The 20,655-nt window shown below is 37.4% G+C and overlaps 1 protein-coding gene and 1 long non-coding RNA gene across 3 annotated transcripts in view; one reads left to right on the plus strand and one right to left on the minus strand.

Moving 5' to 3' along the window:
- Window positions 1-360: 360 nt before the first annotated feature.
- LOC113197480 (uncharacterized) lies at window positions 361-15,052 on the minus strand. Of its 2 annotated transcripts, none has more exons than XR_003302704.2 (4): window positions 14,902-15,052; window positions 13,407-14,566; window positions 5,517-5,651; window positions 361-914 (listed from the first exon to the last, which is right to left on the minus strand). It is a non-coding gene; the product is annotated as an uncharacterized LOC113197480 (long non-coding RNA). The 2 variants fall into 2 exon arrangements; XR_013342178.1 differs by lacking the exon at window positions 14,902-15,052 and adding an exon at window positions 14,713-14,809.
- Window positions 15,053-15,183: 131 nt separating this feature from the next.
- Window positions 15,184-20,655, plus strand: part of Acadm (acyl-CoA dehydrogenase medium chain) — a 35,776-nt gene continuing 30,304 nt past the window's right edge. Inside the window, exons 1-2 of the mRNA XM_026409908.2 lie at window positions 15,184-15,290; window positions 18,950-19,040. Of these exons, the coding sequence (XP_026265693.2) occupies window positions 15,261-15,290; window positions 18,950-19,040 (121 nt within the window). The 5' untranslated portion in view covers window positions 15,184-15,260. The remainder of the gene's footprint in view (window positions 15,291-18,949; window positions 19,041-20,655) is intronic.

Here is a 20,655-nt window from a genome sequence, read left to right on the forward strand (position 1 = left end):
AGACTAGAATGTATAAGATTAGGGTGCCAGCATGGTTGGTTTCTGGTATAAGTCCTCTTCCAAGTTGTACAGTTGACTCCTCCTGTCTGCTCACATGGTAAAAAGAGAATGAGTTTCCTCTTCTTATAAGGATACTGATCCATTCATGAGGATTTGTATCCCAAAGTCCCCACCTTTTGATACTCTCATTTAGATTAGTGTTTCAAACATGAATTTTTTTGGAGACACAAACACTCCCTTGTAATAAGCCTCGATTATTTTCCTCCCATAATTAAAATATAAACAAAACTTGCTTATGTATTTGTCTACTACAAATCAGAAATTAAAATATATCATGAAAACAATAAAGGACTGATTTAATAACTCGAAAATAGGAATAATATTCAGGAAGCATAAGGCAAATGAATGGGTCCTTAGAGCAGTCCTTGGCATAGAATAAACACTGTGTATGTTAGCTATATTTAAATTTGACAAAAATTTAATGTGTTCATCTTAAAGCTTTTTCTACTTGACAAAATCAGTTGATGTTTCAAAACTGGAAAATATGAGTAGAGAGATAAGGATTATCTATGGAAAAATACAGTGAATCATTGATTGATTCACTTGACATATATAGTGATTTTGAGAAATTAATCTGAAGTCATACTGCCTGAAGCTGAAATGCAGTACTGCTATTCAATAACTGTATGACCGTGAACAAATTTTGTAATTGCTTTGAGTTTGATGACATTTACTTTGCAGAATTGTTGTGAAGAATACCTTATTTAAATGTAACAGACGTTTTGAACAGTGCTTGTCACACAGCAAGAGTTCAATAAATACCTATTAGAATTATCATCCATGGGGTTGGGGATATGGGTCAGTGGTAGAACATTTATCTGGTAGGCATAAGACCCTAGGTTCGATCACCAGTACTGAAAAAAAAAAGAATTATCATTAATAAAACAACTAAGCTTCAATTACATGCTATTTTGATTTGTGGTATTGTCTGAAACTCTTAAGAGCAAACATTTCAAAAGATGGTTGAAGCATCATTTTAAACATCTGATGTAAGCAAACATCAGTACAGGTGTTGCACATATTTTCAGGACATATGTCCTGAATCCTGTCACTCTAAACCAGAGGTTTCAAGGAATCTGCATAGAGTTCAGGGGATCCTGAATTTTAATAGGAAAAAAATACATGCTTATTTTCATCAACATCTAATTAAAGTTTAATTAGAGAATTATGAGCAAGCAAATCAATCAATAAATAATACTTTAATATATTAGTATTACTTGTGACTTTATCTCAAACAGAAATTACATAGATATTTTATAACACATTACAATTATTGCAGAGGTTGAAATATCTTTTAGGCTTATGCTATTTTGAAATTACAATCATTATTATACTCCAAGCTGTAGCAAATGTGATTGAAGTCTTCTTGTCAACAGATGCTCCTGCAATGTAGCTGGAAAACTCTTGGATAACTCTACTACTGTCATTTGTTCAGCATCAAAAGGAAGACATTGCATGTTTTCACAGTAGTGACCCAGAAATCCCAATCTATAATTCCTTTTTGATTAAATGACAACATCAACTCCATCATCCATTTAACATTGGCAAGTCTGGACAGTTCAAATGAGAAATCTCATCTTACTCCATAAGGCAGCAGGACCTCTTAAAACACAAGTAGGTGTTCAGGCTATATGGATATGCCAGAAAAGCTATAACACATCAGATAATAGAGGTAATTCTTTAACTATTATTTATATTTGCTATTTAGAATAAAATTTTATTATGGATAGATTGTAAAATGAAAATCATGTATCTTGCTGAATTCTACGATTAGTAGAAAGATATTAAGGCAGGCAGTCTGCCTTCCATTCACTTCCTTCAAAAAGGGGTGGTGGAGATTGGATCTCTGCAGTCTAAATAGAATCAGGCTCTGTCAGGCATTCCTTCTTGGAGAATATCACATAACCTGTACAGTTCTTTTACATGGTTACATTAAGGAGACAATCAAAGTATGATTTCACAAGTCATACTTTATATTGCTTTATACCAAACACGTTGTTTTTCTTAGGCTTATGATGCTTAAAGATGAAGGGAATAACATAAAAAAAATCTCACAAGGAACATACTCAATAGACGACATACATTAACCACATGATGAGTTACAAAATTATTAGTCTAGTTGCTCAGTTAGGATGGAAGTAGGCATTCATGAAAAATAGTCTAATTATAAAGTCTGAGGTGTACTTTCTAGAACTAGTTCTCAGAAGAAATGGCATCCAACACAACCTAGATCCTCAATGACAGGCAAGGCACTTTGCTACTTATGGGCCATGCCTATATTGGTAGGCAAGGCTTCCAAAGAATAGTTCCAAGGCTAACAGGGTATGACCCCTTGGAAACCTGAGTTGTCAAGTCTTTGGAGAAGCAATTGATAGTACAGCCTGCCACAGTCTATGCCTACAAAGTGTTTGTCAAACAATTAGGTTTTTAAGTACAGTCATGATGACATAGCAAGGCTTCTGTCAATGAGGGACTCATCTATAATGGTGATTCCATAAAATTATAATGAAGCTGGAAAAATCCTATCACCTAGTGACACTATAGCTATTGTAATGTTGTAGCTTAACACATTACTCAGATGTTGCTGGCAATGCTGATGTAAACAAACCTAGTGTGCTGCCAGTCATATAAAAGTATTGCACATACAATTATGAATAGTACACAATACTTGATAACAACAACAAATGACTATGTTACTGATTTACAGGGCCTTGTGCATGTTAGGCAAGTGCTCTACCACTGAGCTAACTTCTAGCCCTTAATTGTTATTTTGAAGTGTATTCTTACTTATAAAAAATATCTACTATGAAAAAGTTTGCCATGTTATGTCTTCAAAGACTCAGATATGTCATGTTTGCTGTGTCTCTTAATTTCATTAAGGAGTCACATCAAGTGAATGACCTACACTATCCATGTTTCTAAGTACACTCTACAATGTTAACATAATGATTAAATCATGTAAGGTATTTGATCTGAAAGGGGCTAATGTTCCATTCTTTACAAGAAAGGTGATCACGCTACAAATTGTCACCCCAAAATATGTCATTTGCATAAAAAACTACATAACTGTTTGGAATCTCTTCAAAGCTATGTAACAATAGGTATAAAAGGTGAAGTTGCATAATCCAAACACCTTCTTTGACAAACCCCACAGACCTCATCTATTGTGAGGCAGAGATGCATGTCAGGAGCTAAAAGACCCAGTGAGCCATATCCAATGCCACAGAATCTCTCTGCTTCTTCTGAACGTCTGCAACCTTGAAATTATTTAATTAAGTTTGATATTGATGATGTTAGCCAATTTTATTTAACAGGGACAAAAACACCTGACAACTTACAACAACTTAAAGGAATATTTATTTTGGCTCAAGCTTTCAGAGGTTTCAATCCAAGCTGCTCACCTCATGGCATCCTGGAAGCACAAGAGAGGAAGGGGCTGTGGACGTGATACGATCCTCATGGGTATACCCCTATGAACTAATTTATTGCAGCTAGGTCGTATCTTCTACAGTTTCCCCAGCAGCCAACAATCCATTTAACTATGACTTTCTCAATAGATTAATCTACTGATGAAGTCAGCGTCCTCATAATCAAATCACTTCCCAAAAGCCCTACCTCTGAACATTGCTGCATTTGGAGACCAAGCCTTCAACACATGAGCCTTTGAAGGACATTCTAGATCCAAACAATAACTCTGTGTAAAACTCCAATTTGGGTAAATCTGATTTAACATTCAGCCCTGTATATTAGTTCAGCAGCAGAGGTTATTTATTTTATTTTGCTCTTTTTATTCTCTTTCTTTTTCTCACACTATATTATGAAGGAAAGGCATGCACATGCAATATGTTGTACAAATATGTTCATGGATGATTATTCGTGAAACACTACAAATTTTAAATAACCTTGTAAAAAAGTAAATGATATCAGAAATAAGAATCCTTATTTCAGGAAATTATAGAATGCCATAAGACCATATATAGAAAACAACTGCCAAATTCTAGAAGTATATTTCAATATAATTGATTTTCTTTGAAACTCAATGCATTTTTGTCTATGCATTAAAATACATTTTTGATATAAATGATGAAGCCTTCATCAAACTGCCACAAGGGTCCATGAATCAAAAAAGTTGAGAATATCTGTTCTGAACCAAGACTAATTATTTCTTGTCTTTAGGCATGTATGAACTATACCCAAATCTTATTAAAATGACAACTCTTCTTTTGATTCTTTTCATATTGCTTTCACTAAATTCAGGTCATAAATTCAAAATAATAAAATTGTTAAAATGTCCTTTATACCCAGCTATCATTCATGCCTCCCAAATAGTAACATAGCACTAAAATTTGTACTTTTGCCCTATGAAAGGTGGGATATTAAAATAATTCAATATGTTTTGTCAAATTTTAATTAGTTTAACCACTGTGAATACTGAAAAAACATATGGCCCAGTAACTCTTCCTTGGGAGCAAGATAGCAAAAAAGTATTTGGTGCCAAACATATAACTCTTGATTTTGAGCATCCCCAATCAATGCTAACACTATAGCTAAAAGTGTGGCTGTACTTTAGGGGTGCTGCTTCAAAACCCAAGAACTCATAATGAGCACACTGTCTACCTTTGAATTTCTCTTTACCCTGTAGCTGAGAATAATTTGCCTTGTGTATATGCTTTTGTGAGGCAAGTAGTTCAGTTGAAATCTCCACAACATTGTTCTATATCAGCCTTTTACTCTGAGTCTTGTGGAACAGAAACCTTTTCAACCCCAAAACAGTACTCAATTCTTGGCCAGCCACATTATTGCTTATGAAATTATTTTATTGTCTGTTTTCCTTACAACTGTCAAACTCCAGTCAAATCTAAATCCAGCAACCTTATTTCCATTCTTGATATATGTAAATCCCATGACGAACAGTTACTCAAAAATCTAAGCATGCAATATCCTAACTCTACTTATACTCCCCCATTTTGTTGATGGCTCACAACTTAGAAAGATATATGTTATACAGGATATGCTGGACCTTCTGAAAATTCTGTTATTGATACTTCTTTATAACATAGTTTATTTTACTCAGATTGCCAACTTGAAAGCTCTAACATGAATATGCCAATTTGTTAAAGTTTTCATAGTTAACATCTATGCTAGTAAATATACCTCTAAGATTTTTTTTTATTTTGGTAGGAGTTTGACACAAAAATGGAAAATGAATTAATGACTTACCAAGAGTCACTCCAACATACAAAAGAAAATCTGTCAAATATAGTTGAAATCCACACATAAGATAATATTTTAAGATGAAGGATGTAAATATTCTGTAAAATCAAAAACCTATACTGATTTAACTATTATTAGCACCTAAAAGATAGTTAGTTATTCTATCTGATAATGAACTCAGAAAGACTTTTTCAGATATAACAAATATTCTGCCTCTATAGAAGAGAAAAAGATATTGTTACCTCAAAATTATCTCATGGATATCAAAGTAGACTTCAGCATTTTGAAGAAAGCAACTTGGTGATGTCCAAATCAACCAGTAGAAACTTTTGTTCCCCCGCCATGTGAGAGCACTTACAATGGCAGGATGAATTGCTCTAAATGTAACAAAAATATTAGTGAGAACATTTTACCTGACAGGCTCAACCAGTGACAAAATTCTGCCTTTTTTATAATTATAACCCAGAAACAACTGTTAAGGTAGGATAAACCTCTGAACATCCTATGGACCATCTAAACATTTAGAAATGAACAGCATTTAGGTGCCTACATTTAAAGATTTTAAGGCCTATCATTTTCTGGATGGATTATATTTTCTCTTGCCAAAAGATAAGGCCTCTAATTGTTACAATAAAAATATTTTTGTGTTTTATTTTCCTCACAGAAGGAATACATTCAATACTCTTCAGTGATAGAGTAACTCACTTTACAAATAAAATACTTAAGAAATTATTTAAGATTTCCCCTTTAAAACAGGAAATTACTTGCTTGCCTAAATATTTTTTCAAAAAGCTCTGGTAAAAAAAAAAGATAAAATTAATGTTATTTTAAACTTAAACTATTAAAATTTTCAGAAGGGTTTAATGTCCCACATTATATTCTAAGTTGCAAAATACTGTCAAAATCCAATATCGTGTGTACAATCATATGCCAATGGATGAAAGCTGTATATCCCAAGAGGTACCCCCAAATATAGTCTTGCATGATATACAACCTGGAGGCTGGGTACAATAGAAACTAACATAAGTCAGCCTTAGAAACATTGGAAATACTACTCTTTAAAATGGAGGGAGGGACTATACTAGAGGATTCATGGTTTGGTGTGCATAGGCTCAGAATTCTATACACTGCCTCAAAATAAAATAAACAGGGCCATCCAGCAATGTAGCTTGGTGGTAGTGTGCTTGCCTATCTGTAACTAGCACCTTGGGAGGCCAAAGCAGAAGGATTGAAAGCTTGAGGCCAGTCTTAGCAACTTACTGAGACCCCATCAACTTAGCAAATTTGTGTCTCAAAAAAAAAAAAAGACTAAGGATGTAGCTCAGTTGTAAAGTGCCCCTGGGTTCAATTCTCAGTTACCACCTCCCCCCCCCCCAAAAAAAAAGAGTTGAAAATATTTTTTTGTGATCTAGTGGTCACACTAGACACATATGTCTCAATTATATCCATAAGAATATTAAAAGTCATAGAATCAAAGACTCCTAAAGGTTAAAGAATTTGCCAAAGAACATGGTTAAAGGGTATAGAATCAGAATATCAATACCTATTGGACCAACCCCAAAGCCTGTATACAAACTTAATTCAGAAAACAGAAAAGTCACAAGAATTAAGGTTGTAAAAAGCCAATTCTTTGAAGACATGACTTTGGAAATTGGTTTGGTAGAATTAGTCTAATCTAACTCAAATGAGCATTTAACTTCCAGTGCTTCTTGTTGGGCATGGATGTGCATTCATGTGCAGGAGGCAAATAAAATAGAGCAGCAGTTCTTAAAGATTATTTTGAGAATCTCCTGAAAGTCAAGGACCCAGTAACTAGAGAATGCATATATGTATACATAAATCACTTCCATATTTATATATATGTGTGTATATAAATAAATATATATGCATAAATATATATATATGGATGGATAGATAGATGGATAAATATACTCTAGGAAAATATAATAGGGCCTAATGACAATTTAAACTGGAAGCCAGGTTTTGGAAAAAATGAATTTAATGAGCTCTGTTTGAAGATGTAAGGTTCCCCCAACCCCTTTCTCCAGTAATTCTGTTTTTCTTCACTCATTTACTTTGTTTTCTTCTTTCTAGCTAGTGGCCTTCAGTACTCATAGCTTTTGTTTCCTTATAACTTTAGCTTGCACATGAGCAGTAGGGGCTCTGGGCTTTTAGTTGCCCATGAACCAATCAATACCTCTGCTTCGTTGACTCAATTTCCAAAACAGGTAATATGATTAGCTAAATTTATCTTTTTTTGTGCCAGGCCACTGGAAATTTTTAATCAGCTCATGAATTGATTTCCCTTAGATCAGACTGTGCATACATTGGCCCAAATAGCAGGGGCTAATTCCTATAGAAACTGGTGTGAGGACAGCAGCCTGTGCTTGATATCTCTATTAGACTAATTTCATGTTGAAATCAGGTTCTGAACCAGGTGACCTACACATAACCCATGGCCCTCTTGTTGGTTAGCACTTTATATAGCCATGCTACTCTGACTTTTGGCCTGAATATGAATTGTATAACTGTTGTTGTTTGGTATGAGATAGTCTCAGTTTCTTTTAAAATCTTTCCAGGTATAGTCCCTTCCTTCTTGTTCTAGTTTATGCTTTACTCCTTGTCTCCTGAAGGATCATTCCCCATGAAGGTAGTATTTACTAGGCAGGTTAAATAAGATTTCACCTTATAAGCATTCTCTTTACTCTTCCATCAGTTCCCAGAACCCAAGAGATCCTACTTTTGCCCCTTACTTGTTTCTCTGTTTTCTGGCTTAAGGAATTATACTAGACAATAAAGTCTGGTTTTATGCTTTGGTGAATCTCAGCTCCTTTGCCTATGTGGTTCAAACTAATATCTGAGTTTATACTATGATCTTATTCAGGAAAACTGATAATTTCAACTTTCTGAAGCTATCAAGTTAAAAAAATCAATCTGTGGTTCTAGGATGATCATACATGAGTCCCATCTAAAACTGAATATATAGATTAATCTTTCACACATGTAAGAGAAAGAAGTCCCTCCCACAAACCCCCCACAGGTGCTGGGAATAGAACCAGAGCCTCATGCATGCTAGGCACACTCTCTTCCACCACTAAGCCAAGCCCCTAACCCCTAGAAGAATGCCACCCCCAAGTTGCCCAGTCTGACCTCCAACTTGCAGTCTTCCTGTCTAAGCCTCCTGAGTAGTTAGGATTATAGGCATGCACCCCTGTACCTGGTACAGGGTAAAAGATATCTTTAAGAGAAAAATATATCAGTAAGGATTAATTCCTGGAATCTGAGCCAAAGAGCTAAATCAGTTCTTAAAGTAGAATCAACAATTTTTAAGTACGACTTTTACTTTATAAATAGAAGTGTCACTGAATGTGAACTTGATTTTTCATTGCCAAGGCTGACAGGGCCTTAAGCAATAGCAGAGACTTGGCAGGTGTGACTACCAACTCCTTTTCTATGAAACCATTTTTATAAGAACATAATTTACCAAGGATAATAATGTGCTTAGTAAATAATAACTCTATAACTATTGCTAGGGAACACAGAGTACTATTTGTAAACGGACTGGGGGGAGGTGGGGAAGGGTACCAAAAGGGCTAATGCTGCTGTTTTCCATCAAATACATCAGCTTTATAATTCTACAATTTTTCCCTTTTATCTGAGAGAGAAAAAAGATATGGATGCTATAAAGACCTTTTCATTTAGTTCATAGTCACTTTCCTTCAAACTACTGACATCATTCTTCATTATTTTAATATCCACAAAGATGACCCTTCCAATAATCTGGCCCCTCTGTTGTCTGACTTCCTTTCCTGCAATAATCTTGTTCTCTACTTCAACTACTAACTCAATGATAATAACCTAGACGTGGTCTTATTGTAACTACACTTCTCTACCTAATGACTATACTCTGCCTTTTAAGCTCATTTTTTCACCAATATTCTAATTCCATTAACTTTTCAAACACCTCAGACATGCCAAAGTATTGAACCTCACCCTCTAACACCCTCACTTCGCAAGTAGTGAGAAGAGAAAATAGTTCATACTTAACACAAAATTTTATACTTTCTCCAAATTTCCTTAATCTCTGCTAATAATTATATTTCCTAGGCAAAATCAGAAGAAAACTTTCAAGTACTTCCTTCATCATACCTACCAAACTCTTACTTTCCTACCATTGTGAGAATCTTCTCAGGAATTTATGCATACATATAAAATAGTACATTTAACTCCAAAGTCATCTCAGTTACACCTTAAGTTTGAATATTCAGAGACACCAAGGTAAGAAGGCTAAGCTAAAGAACTACAGGTGGCATGTTATTTATTCCCATGGGTTAGGTAGAGATGGCAAGTAAGAACACTAGGATGTTTTAATTATTTCACCTAAAAATGTAATAAAAGTTTTATGGAACAGTGCCCAATTATTGATATGGTATTTACTGAGAGATGATTTAATCTTGAAAAACCAGCCTCTATCTCACAGCAAAGCCAAGAAAGGGACATGACTTTTGTCCTTGGAAAAACCCACAGAGCACTCCTAAGCACATTCCCACCCTGCTAAGTTGTTTATCTACAAATAACAGGAGAGATCTGTTGCCCCAGGTGTCCCTGACTCAGTCAGGCTAGGTGGGGATCCATAGCAACCCCCTAGCAGCCACCAATCAGCATGAGACAGGGAAATACCTGGGATGCCAGATGACCCTCCCAGTAGTTTATGGTGGTTGATAACATTTGGGAAACCATGTAGTTCAGCACATACACCCCTCTTGGCTCAAACCAATCAGTTCAAACCAATACCCCTTTTGTTCTGACCAATCACCCCTACCCAACTTGTTCCCGCCAGTGAATGTGCTAATCATGTTTTAGAGTTGTTATTTGATTTTCCCTCGGTGTGTAATGATTTGCTATGATGTATGTGAAGTCTCTGCCCTCTCCAAAAAAATGTATAAAAATGCTGCAAACCCTGGGCTCAAGGCCTCTCAGAATCACTAGTTGCTGTGTGTGCACGCGGAGGACCTAGCTAGCTCGCAATAAACACTTCTTTGCTGCTTACATCGATCTTGGGTCTCTGGTGGTCTTTGGGGGTCCTGAATTCGAGCATAACAATCTCTACCACTGGGAAAAATTTAAGAGAAAGATTGTTTGGCATGATGTTAAATGTCACCTTATAGGTTATTTTGCTTGCAAAGGGAAAAAAAAAAACCTTAACCACAGTAATAACTGTGTCACTACTTTAATACAAGGATCAAACTTATTAACAGTGGAAAAAAACTGACATTAAATGACTCTAATAGTGATGCAATACATGAATTGCACAATATGATTTATGAAATATCGTTTCCAAATGTTTAATCTGAAGCACTCAAGCCTCTAGTAACTTGCAGTTTAAAGGAAACACAAGATTTAGAGGCAAAAAAAAAAAAATACAGACAACTCAAAATTAGGGCATTGTTCAGGACACCTAGCTTGTTCTCAATGAAAACAAATTAGTATTATTAAGAGGACATTGATTAGATTAAATGTTTTAGATTTAAAAAGACCAAAGAAAGTTAAAATCTAATTGCAATGTGCAATCATTCATAGGATCATGATTCAAAACAAATACAAATGTCATTTTGCCAACAATTGGAGAAATCTACATATAGACAGTAGAGAATAATTATTTTCATAGCAGTGATAAAGATCTTCACAGAAAAACTGCCCCAGTCCGGGTGGGGGGGGGGGTGATGAGCAACTTGTGTACATTGATGCTGAGAGCCATTGCCAAGTAGGAATGACGCATCAAAATTTCCTTGCCAGCATACCCCATGTTGCTTAGAGGGAGGACTCGTGGAAATGGACTTGCCTTGGACATTCGCAGTGACATTGCATGTATGTTTGAGAAAGGTGACCCTGCTCAAGGACCAGGGTGGATCCGGGTTTAGGGAGGATCCTCCTGGATTAGGGCGGATCCAGGTTTAGGGAGTATCCCGCTCCTTGGGTTTAGGGTGGTTCCAGGTTTAAGGTGTACCCTGCAGAGAATAGGGCGTATCCTGCTGATTACAGCCTGATGGAGTACTTGAATTTTGCGGAAGAACGTGGAACTTAGAGGGCCTGTGTGAGTTAGGGAATAAAGAATTGCTGTTTGAATCTACAAGGCTGTGAGTGGCTCCTGATCTTGTGCCCAGGCAGACTGTGGCACATTGATGCAGCAGGAGTGGGAGCCCTTTATTGTAGGATAGGAGGGGTGTATATACATTCCACACAGCTTATCTTAATTAACATAAACTGTTAGGGTCCGGCGGAGCAAGAAAGAGACACAGGAGACTGGCTCCATGCAATTGGCAAAAGGGGATTTATTGGGGATCCATTCCAGCGCGCTGGGGCTCCGTGCTTACTCAAGAAGGGAGAGCAGCCCAGAGCCCAGAGCAGAGGTCAAGCCGAGCTTAAGTACACTTTCTGGAGAGGGCGGTGGGCTTTGCATACATCAGAACAAATCATCATGAGGCGGGAAAATTGAACAACAACTCTGAGACGTGATTGGCACATTCATTGGCGGGAACAGGTTGGGCGGGGGTGATTGGTCACTCCTAAGTGGGATACACATTCAAACTGATTGGTTCCGGCCCTGTGACAAACTGCACAGGGCCCTAGGCTGAATGGCCAGTAGTCTTAACTATCTCAGGAATCTGGGTGTAACAGAGGAACTTAATAATACCTAATCTTTTACATTTTAATTCAAGCTTTCCAGCTTAGAAACTTTACCCTTTCAAAACTAGATACAGCAGTCAACCTATAAGTAATCTCCACACATAATGGCTCGCTGGCATTACTTCACAAACCACTCCCTCTGGCAAAATGCCAGGCGCCATCTTAACTTGTTTACAGACCCTGACAAAAAACAACCTATAGGAGCTAATAACTAAAGTATTTTTACAGGTAGAGTGTCTTGTGTAAAACTTAAGAGTTCTGATTTTTTAAAAAATCCACAAATGTGAAAAATAAAATAAATATGGTAATATATTTGAATCTAGGTGATGGGTATACAGATGATTTTGTATTTTTTGTTCATCTTTTCTGATGTTAATAAGAAATTGGAAAAATAACTGTGCGTAGCAAATTCCTACACATCTTTATGAGTACATTCCCAAGAGGTGGCAGGTCTTCTGAATGGTATGGAGCTGCTTCCTTCTCCCTGGTAGCCTCCTCCCCAGGGGTCAATGTGTCTCCAGGATTTAAAACTGGATAAAGGCGGTTGGTAACCATTGGAGCCTTATTTATAAGGGCGGGATTTTGAGGGGGACCAGGAAGTTTCCCAGGGTCCGGAGAGACTGGGAAGAGTCTATGTCTATACTAACTGAAGGGCATGCATAGCCTCTTCCCCAATCCTGACAAGTTTTAAGGTACCATTGTCAAAGGGTGAACTTTTAAGAAGTTCATTAATTAAGTTCCAGTAAGAAAAGGTGGGAACAGGCACCTTTTCTGGGCCAAAGGATTCATAATAATCTTTTTTTTTTTTTTTTTGTGGTCACTTTCCTTTCAGGTGCTACCTGCATTTATTTTTATTTTTTTTATTGTTGGTCGTTCAAAACATTACATAGTTCTTAATACATCATATTTCACAGTTTGATTCAAGTGGGTTATGAACTCCCAATTTTACCCCGTTGGTTGTTCAAAACATTACATAGTTCTTGATATATCATATTTCACATTTTGATTCAAGCGGGTTATGAACTCCCATTTTACCCCGTATACAGCTTGCAGAATCACATCAGTTACACTTCATTGCTTTACATATTGATAAACTCATGTCTGTTGTATTCTGCTGCCTTTCCTATCCTCTACTATCCCCCCTCCCCTCCCCTCCCCTCTTCTCTCTCTACGCCCTCTACTGTAATTCATTCCTCCCCCTTGTACTGTTTTTCCCTTTCCCCTCACTTCCTCTTGTATTCTCCTACTCTAAGCCATCTTTTACCATCAATGGTCCCTTCAAGGGGAAACCATGGACACAATTCTCCTATGTATGAAAATAATTTTAAGTCCTTTTTCTTAACACGCCCCCCCCCCCCCCCGTGTCTTGAGGGCCTCCTTGAGGCCTGACAAAAACAACTCATGTGACTGTGACGAAACTGCTTGTCCCATGGTGTGTCACTCACCTTGCGTCGTCCTCGCTCTCCTCCCGGATCTGTCTCTCGGTCGTGTCTGCCGAGGCGATCTCAAGCTCCCGCTTGGCCAAGTCTTCCCGGAGGACGGCGTTCCCCCTCAGTCAAAGGCTTGAGCCCCACACTGGGTGCCAAATGTCCCGTCCGGCAGGACACATCAACCTGGGCAGGGAACCTAGATGGAGAGGAATGAAGGGACAAGAGACACGAAAGGTGACAGCAAGACGAAAGTTCTGATCGAGCTGCAAACTTTTATTGTTCACACAGGGGTATTTATATGCTGGGGATGGGGAAGCTCTCTAATCAGCAATTGCTGGGTGGGTATTCAGATGCTAGGGATGGGGAAGGTCTCTGCAATTGCTGGATGTGGGCGGTAAAACTGCCAGCTGCAAGATGTCTGATGATCCTGATAACCAACTGCAGGATGTTCCAGGGAGATAGGTAGCTGCAGGATGCCTTCAGGCTGTCAGGCTAATCTTTGAAGGAGAATTTCCTTCTAGTTCCCGACCTACCTAAAGTCTTTTTTGAAGGGATAGGGGTGATTTGGGGAATTGAACTCAGGCACTCTCTACCACTAAGCTACACCTTCAGTCTTCTTTATTATGAGACAGAGTCTAAGTTGCTGAGGACAGCTGGAATTTCTGATCCTCCTGCCTCAGCCTCTAAGTGGCTGGAATTATAGACACCACCAGACTTGGCTTAGAAAGACTTTTTGCTCATCCTAATATGGTGGCTTTTAGTAGACAAAAGAGAATGTTTAGCAAATTAGTAACAAGATTTACAGGCAAGCTGAGAAAAGCCTAAATTAGAATGAAAGCATTTAAAAATCCTGGGGAATAGTTGAAACAATTAGTCCTGGCTTTCATTTGGGCTTCCGTTAGCTTTTTAGAGGTATCCAAACCCAGCTTTACAGTCCCCTGGCTTTATGACATTCTAGCTACCGTTTCAGGCGCGGGGTACCAGTGGAGGACAAAGTGAACTTCACGTAGGATTCTTCAGAAATCAACATTCATCAGCTGAGCCATAAGCTTTAGACAGGCTCCTCTTGCACCCTCATTTCCAAGGACACTCTTTCATAAGTGGGTAGAAAATCGCTTTGGAGGGGCTGGGGTTGTAGCTCAGCGGTAGAGCGCTCGCCTAGCTCATGCGAAGCCCTGGGTTCACATAAAAATAAATAAATACAAACAAAGGCATTTAAAATAATGATTAAAAAAGAAAATCGCTTTGGAAATATTCAGAAAGGTCGAATTTATCGAAGCAATTAATTTCCCCTGTTTAGATTTTGCCAAGCACAGAAAACCTTTCGCTTTGGTCCAGCCTTTGTGAGTGAGATGTACTTTGAAGCTTAGGAACACTTCAGTCTGACAGAGTCTTTTCAGATAAAGGTCACCGCCCATCGCCGGCAGAGCTCTTCTTCAGAACCCCGCGGCGACCTTTGGCCTGGATTCTGGTCCAGCCCAGCGTCCAGCCCCCCCGGCTCCCTCCGTACCCTGCGGTCTGCCCTGGCATCCTCCCGAGAAGACGCAACATTAGAAAACTCAAAGCACCAGACAGCAGTGCTGCGTTCCTGGTGACCACGTGAGAGCGAGGAAGAACCCTCTGTCAAGGTCGCAGGACCAGCTCTAGCGACAGTAGCCAAGCTCCACCCTTCCGTGCCCTCCACTCTCTCAGAGCCCTGCTCGGCGTTTCTCCGCCGAAACCTGCCCCCGGCCACGCCCCCTCACGGGTGGGCGGGACCAGATAGGCCAGGTGGGCGGGGCCAGATGGGCCCAGGGCGTGCCTGGAGTCTGACAGACTCTGAGTGGCGGCCGGGCGGCTCCAGTCCCAGGGTCCACAACGCGAGTCAACATGGCCGCAGCGTTTAGGAGAAGCTGCGGGGTGAGAGGGAGACCAGGGTAGTGGTGGGGCGCGGGAATGGATGGCGTCGTGTTTGGAAAGGGGGCCGAGAACAGATGCGGATCACAGGGGTAGGAAGCCGAGCTATGACAGGACCACCTCTTAGCGCCAGGCCTGCTTACCTGCTTACCGCAGTTTCGGTGCCTGCAGGCCTGCCACTCCTCTCCCCGCCAGACAGAAAGCTTTATGGGTTTTCACTTTCGCTTAACCTCCTAGACCCTAATGAGGTAGTCCTGCCTTCGGACTCTTTCTTCGGCGCGGGAGCCCTCTAGATAATTCTAACTAGGAATCCCACCCTTTTCCCAAAGTGAACAGAGTTCACTTTTGCTTTGCTTTTTGCAGATCTAGTGTAATGTCTCTTCGAGAAAACTTTCCAAATCCGCCCATGCCCCCAGCCCAAGAAGGAACTCATCAAATACACGTCGTTCTGCAATTATATTTACTAGAAGGTGTTAGAATATGAGTAGTCTTATCTTGGGTATCTCCAAAATCATTGGAAAAGGAAAATGGTGTAGTTTGCTCAAGTCACTAAATATGTAATATGTCGGTAGTTTTGTAATCTGGAGGGATGCCTTTCCAAGTCGCATACGTTAAAGAAAAAGTCAAAGAAAAAAACCTACCATAGAACTTTCCTTGAAGCTTAACTATCGTGTCTTATAGATTCTAAATATGTTTCAGTCGCTAGATGCGTTTTAGTTTCGTAAATATTATTAATATATTCATTGCAAGACTGCCATATGTTGCTTAAAGCTGTCTGACGAAAAAAAAAAAAAAACAGAAAAAGCCCTCCCAGTTTTAGAATTTACAATAATCCTATTGAATCATTGCTGTTGTATATACAAGTTATTGGGCTCTAAAGGCAGAAGTTGGAGTATTTTAAGAATTACTTTTAACTCTGACATCAGAAAATAGATATCTCAATCTCTCCCAAGAAAGGATCTAGAAAAACAAAACAAAAAAAAAAATCATAAAATGTGCATTCCTTTATCTCTTTTTTGGCATCCCCATAAAACTAAGACACTTTATATTTCTTTTTTTTTTTAATATATATTTATTTTTTAGTTGTGCTTGGACACAATACCTTTATTTCACTTATTTATTTTTATGTGGTGCTGAGGATCAAACCCAAGGTCTCACCCGTGCCAGGGGAGCGCTCTACCACTGAACCATAACCCCGGCCCCTTATATTTCTAAGAAATGTCTGGAAATATTTAATTGTAGTGGTGCTTTAATTGCAAAATGGATAATTGAAGTTGCTATCTTTTGCCTATTTGGAATACCATTGTTCTCCGAAGACAGCCCTAAGCAATAAAACCAATATTTTATGACATGAGGCTTTCAAAACATTATATTATTTAAATCACCCCCAAATTATCCAGTGAGATTAACCCCCAGTTTTCTGGTATGAATAGAAGGTATAAGAAGTTTGTAACCTGTCCAAGGTCACAAAGATAGTTGTGCTATCTAGATTCAAATTCAGCAATTCTAACTTGAAATCTTGTGCTGTTTCTTTTTTCTACTAGACCATTTCTCTAAATAAATGTTTAACATTGTTATGTAATTAATAGGTTAGTGGACATAGTGGGTGGTGTTCTTGGCTGTAGAAACCTTTGCACTTATATAACATGTCTTCTTGAAAATCCATGTAAACTGACTTCTTGTAAATTACTTTAAGTCCACAAATAATTCCTTAATGTCTCTCAGCAGACCATTTTACCTGTTTGTGAAGAATGATTTTTGTGCAATGATGTTTAAACACATTATAGTAGAATGAGGTTATTTGGTCTGATTTTTGTGGGTGTTTTTCTTTGTTCTGGAACCTAATGATCAGATAGGAAATTAATTGAAAGACCAGTATAACTAAAGCAAAATGGTTAATAGCATGGACTCTTAATAATAAATGTGAGAATTAGAATTCTGATCCCACTACCTAAGTGTAGAGTGATCTTGGCTAATTTTACTTGACCTTCCTGAACCTCAGGTTCTTCCTATACAAAATGATAATTAAAAAAAAAAAAAAACAGTTCCTTAATTCTAGGTTTGACCTGAGATTCAGTGAATTAATGTGTAATGTGACTGTAAAGAATAGGTTTGGTCTGTGAAGACTATACAATGAGGACAAAAGAAATCATGTTTTACTTCCAAAACAAAGTTAATAAAAACTTTAAAGAAAATGTTTTCATACAGTGTATTATTTTAAAGTCATAGTTGGAGGTATGTTATTTTTGAAAAGGCTATTTAAATTACTATATTTGGCAGTCATACTGTCAGCTTAAATGCAGGTGACACTTATCAGTTGAAATTATCCTTTATAAAGAGGTCAGTTTCTTTTACATATTTTGAAAAACTTAGGTTCTAGAAACTTTAGTGTATTGTTCAGCTTCTCTTTTCTCTCAGTACCTAGCTTATTAAAACTATGTAGGTATATTTCCATCAAAATCTTTAAAGTATAAATTGCTTTCAATTTATAGGTTTTCTCTGAACTCAAACCTTTATTATGGTTTAAATTAAATTAAACCTTATTATAGTTTCCAGTTTGATAACTTTAATACTAATGGTTACTTTTGTGTCCATTAAATTGTAGTGAATATAAAAATGGGTTCCAAAGGAATAATATTTGTGTATCTTGATTGTATTTTTTCAATATATCCTTGAAGAAATATGAGTATATTTCAGATATTAAGACAAGTTGTATATTAATAGTTAGAACAGATCTGGCAAACTTTTTATAAAGGAACAAATAGTAACTATCTTTGGCTTTGTAGACCTATGGTGTCTGTTTCAATCACATAGCTTTACTGTGAAAGTAGCAATAGAGGTTATGGTGGGGCTATGTTCCAATAGGGCTTTACTTAAAAAACTGGTGACCAGCCAGAAGCAGTGTGGTGCATGCCTGTAATCCATGCAACTTTGGAAGATACCAAGCAGGAGGATTACTAAATTCAAGGTCAGCCTCAATAATTTAGTGAGGCCCTAAGCAACTTAGCCAGACTCTGTCTCAAAATAAAAATTAAAAATTTCTGTGGATGTTGCTTAGTGGGTAAGCACCCCTGGGTTTGAGACCTAATATTGCCCCCCCTGCTTAAAAAAAATTAACCAAACAAAAAAACTGGTAGCTGCTGTATTTTGCTGGCTCCTGGCTTAGAACCGTGTATGAAGGCCTATAAACAACAGAATTGATTATAGAACATGGTTTTATTCTGATTTATTTTGTTAGATAGAGTGAGTCATCTTAGAAAATGGAATCCTCCATGGGAAGATTCCCAGAGGCATATCTGGGAGGATCACAGGGACTGGTTATCAGGTTATCAAATCCATATTACTATTCTCCCTTCATCAGCTTCCTCTTCACCGATGTCCTAGGAGTTTATTGATGAAATTTCCAGAATAGTGTTTTATCCCTGTTGTCTGTCCTGGAAACCCTCCACTTCAGTAGTGCAAATATCACTAATTTTATTTGCATTAATTTTCTCTATAATAGATACTCATGTAGCTGGTAATTGGTTTATTTAAATTATAATTAAAGACATTTAATAATGACTTTAAAAACTGTTGTACCCTTTGATAAAATGGTCAGAATTCTCTTATTTGATTGATATGTAATTTATCAAATTTATTTTTAATAAGATTATCTTTTACAGGTCCTGAGAAGTATTATTTCTCATTTTGACTGGAGATCACAACATACGAAAGCTCATCAAAAACGAGAACCAGGATTAGGATTTAGTTTTGGTTTGTGTTATGTTCTGTCTTTTGATTTTAAAATGGACTTGTCTGGAATCTGTTTATAAACTTGATAATGAGTAGAACCCAGTCATCATTCATACATAGAGATTAAGTCAGTTACCCCCATTCTTCCTTACACATTTTTTTGTTCAGCATATTATTCTATACATTCTATCTATAGCCAGGGGCAGTGGTGCACAAATGTAATTCCAGGAGCTTGGGAGGGTAAGACAGGAGGATCACAAGTTCAAGGTCAGCCTCGAAAATTTAATGAGACCAAGTCTCAAAATAAAAACAAAAAAGGGGTGGGGATGTAGTTCTGGGGCAAAGTACCCCTGGGTTAAATCCCCAGTACCAAATAAATAAACAAGTACATTTGATCTGTGTTAGCAACATACATACAAATATTCTTTTCCTTTTTTCTAAGTATGTAGCGAAAAATAAATGGCAGATTTACTGTATTTATGAATAGTCCTTGACTTACAAATTTGAATTCAACAAATACTCATGAGTCTTAAAACACTTATTAGATATATAATGCTAGCTGTCTAATAATAAACTAAGCCCATTTTGGTCATCATTTAATCTGAATTGCAGTTTTGGTGCAATTAGATGAAATTGTCAGATATGGGAGATGAGAGTAATGTGATATTGGAGGGAAAAATAATAGATTTTATTTCCCTTTTATGAAAGGAAAACCCCAGGCAAAAAAAATTTTTTAATAATAATTCCCATCTTTGGCATTCTTTGCCTCCTAAAAGAACTTCTTGCTTCAAAGTTTTTACCTTTCCTCTAGTTACAAAAACAAACATTTTCTTAGTTAACTTAATCTCGAAAAATAATTACAAGGCACCTAAGATAATTAACTCACACTGAGGTGAAATTGACAGTCTTTAAGGTTATTGCTTTTGTTCAAAATTTTTCCCCCTTGATTATAAGATATTTTGCCAGAATGAAATGAAAAATTTTCAAGTGGTGTGAGGATAGTGGTTTGATTCAATGGGTCTTATTGAGACATTAGCATTGATTTGGTAATAATCACTATAGTAAGAAACTAGCAGAAGGCTGTGATGGGTTTTGGAGTGCCAGAGAATGAGATAGCTACAAATATTTGGGAGGGAGAGAGTGAAGCCAAAGAAAAGAATATAGAATAACACATATGACCAGTTGATCTGATTTTTTATAAAATGGAGATAATGAATATTACCAAGAATTTCTTTGAAGATTAAATTATATGCAGTATATAAAGTCCCTAACACATAATGAATGACTGGATCAAAGTAGTTTCTCAATAAATAATACATGATAGATCCCTGTCTTGTCTACCTTTACCCACCCACAACCTTGATATGGACTGACCACTCCTAGAAAAGAAGTTAAGATGTAAAAACCCTGACTTGAACCACTTCTGCTATTTCATTATAAGACTATGGGTCTAATCATTTGTTGCCTCGGTGCTTTAATTTCCTTGTCTATAAAATGAGAGATTGCATCTTACATTCTTCAATTCAGTACCAAAATTCTGTTATCTTACATTTTCTCCCCCATGTCTCCAGACAAGTGATTACTAGAATCTTAAAACATTCTTGTTCATTCTTCTGTGTTTTTCTCATTTTTCTTG

This window comes from Urocitellus parryii, chromosome 11, assembly GCF_045843805.1.
Source record: "Urocitellus parryii isolate mUroPar1 chromosome 11, mUroPar1.hap1, whole genome shotgun sequence".
Taxonomy (NCBI): Eukaryota; Metazoa; Chordata; class Mammalia; order Rodentia; family Sciuridae; genus Urocitellus; species Urocitellus parryii.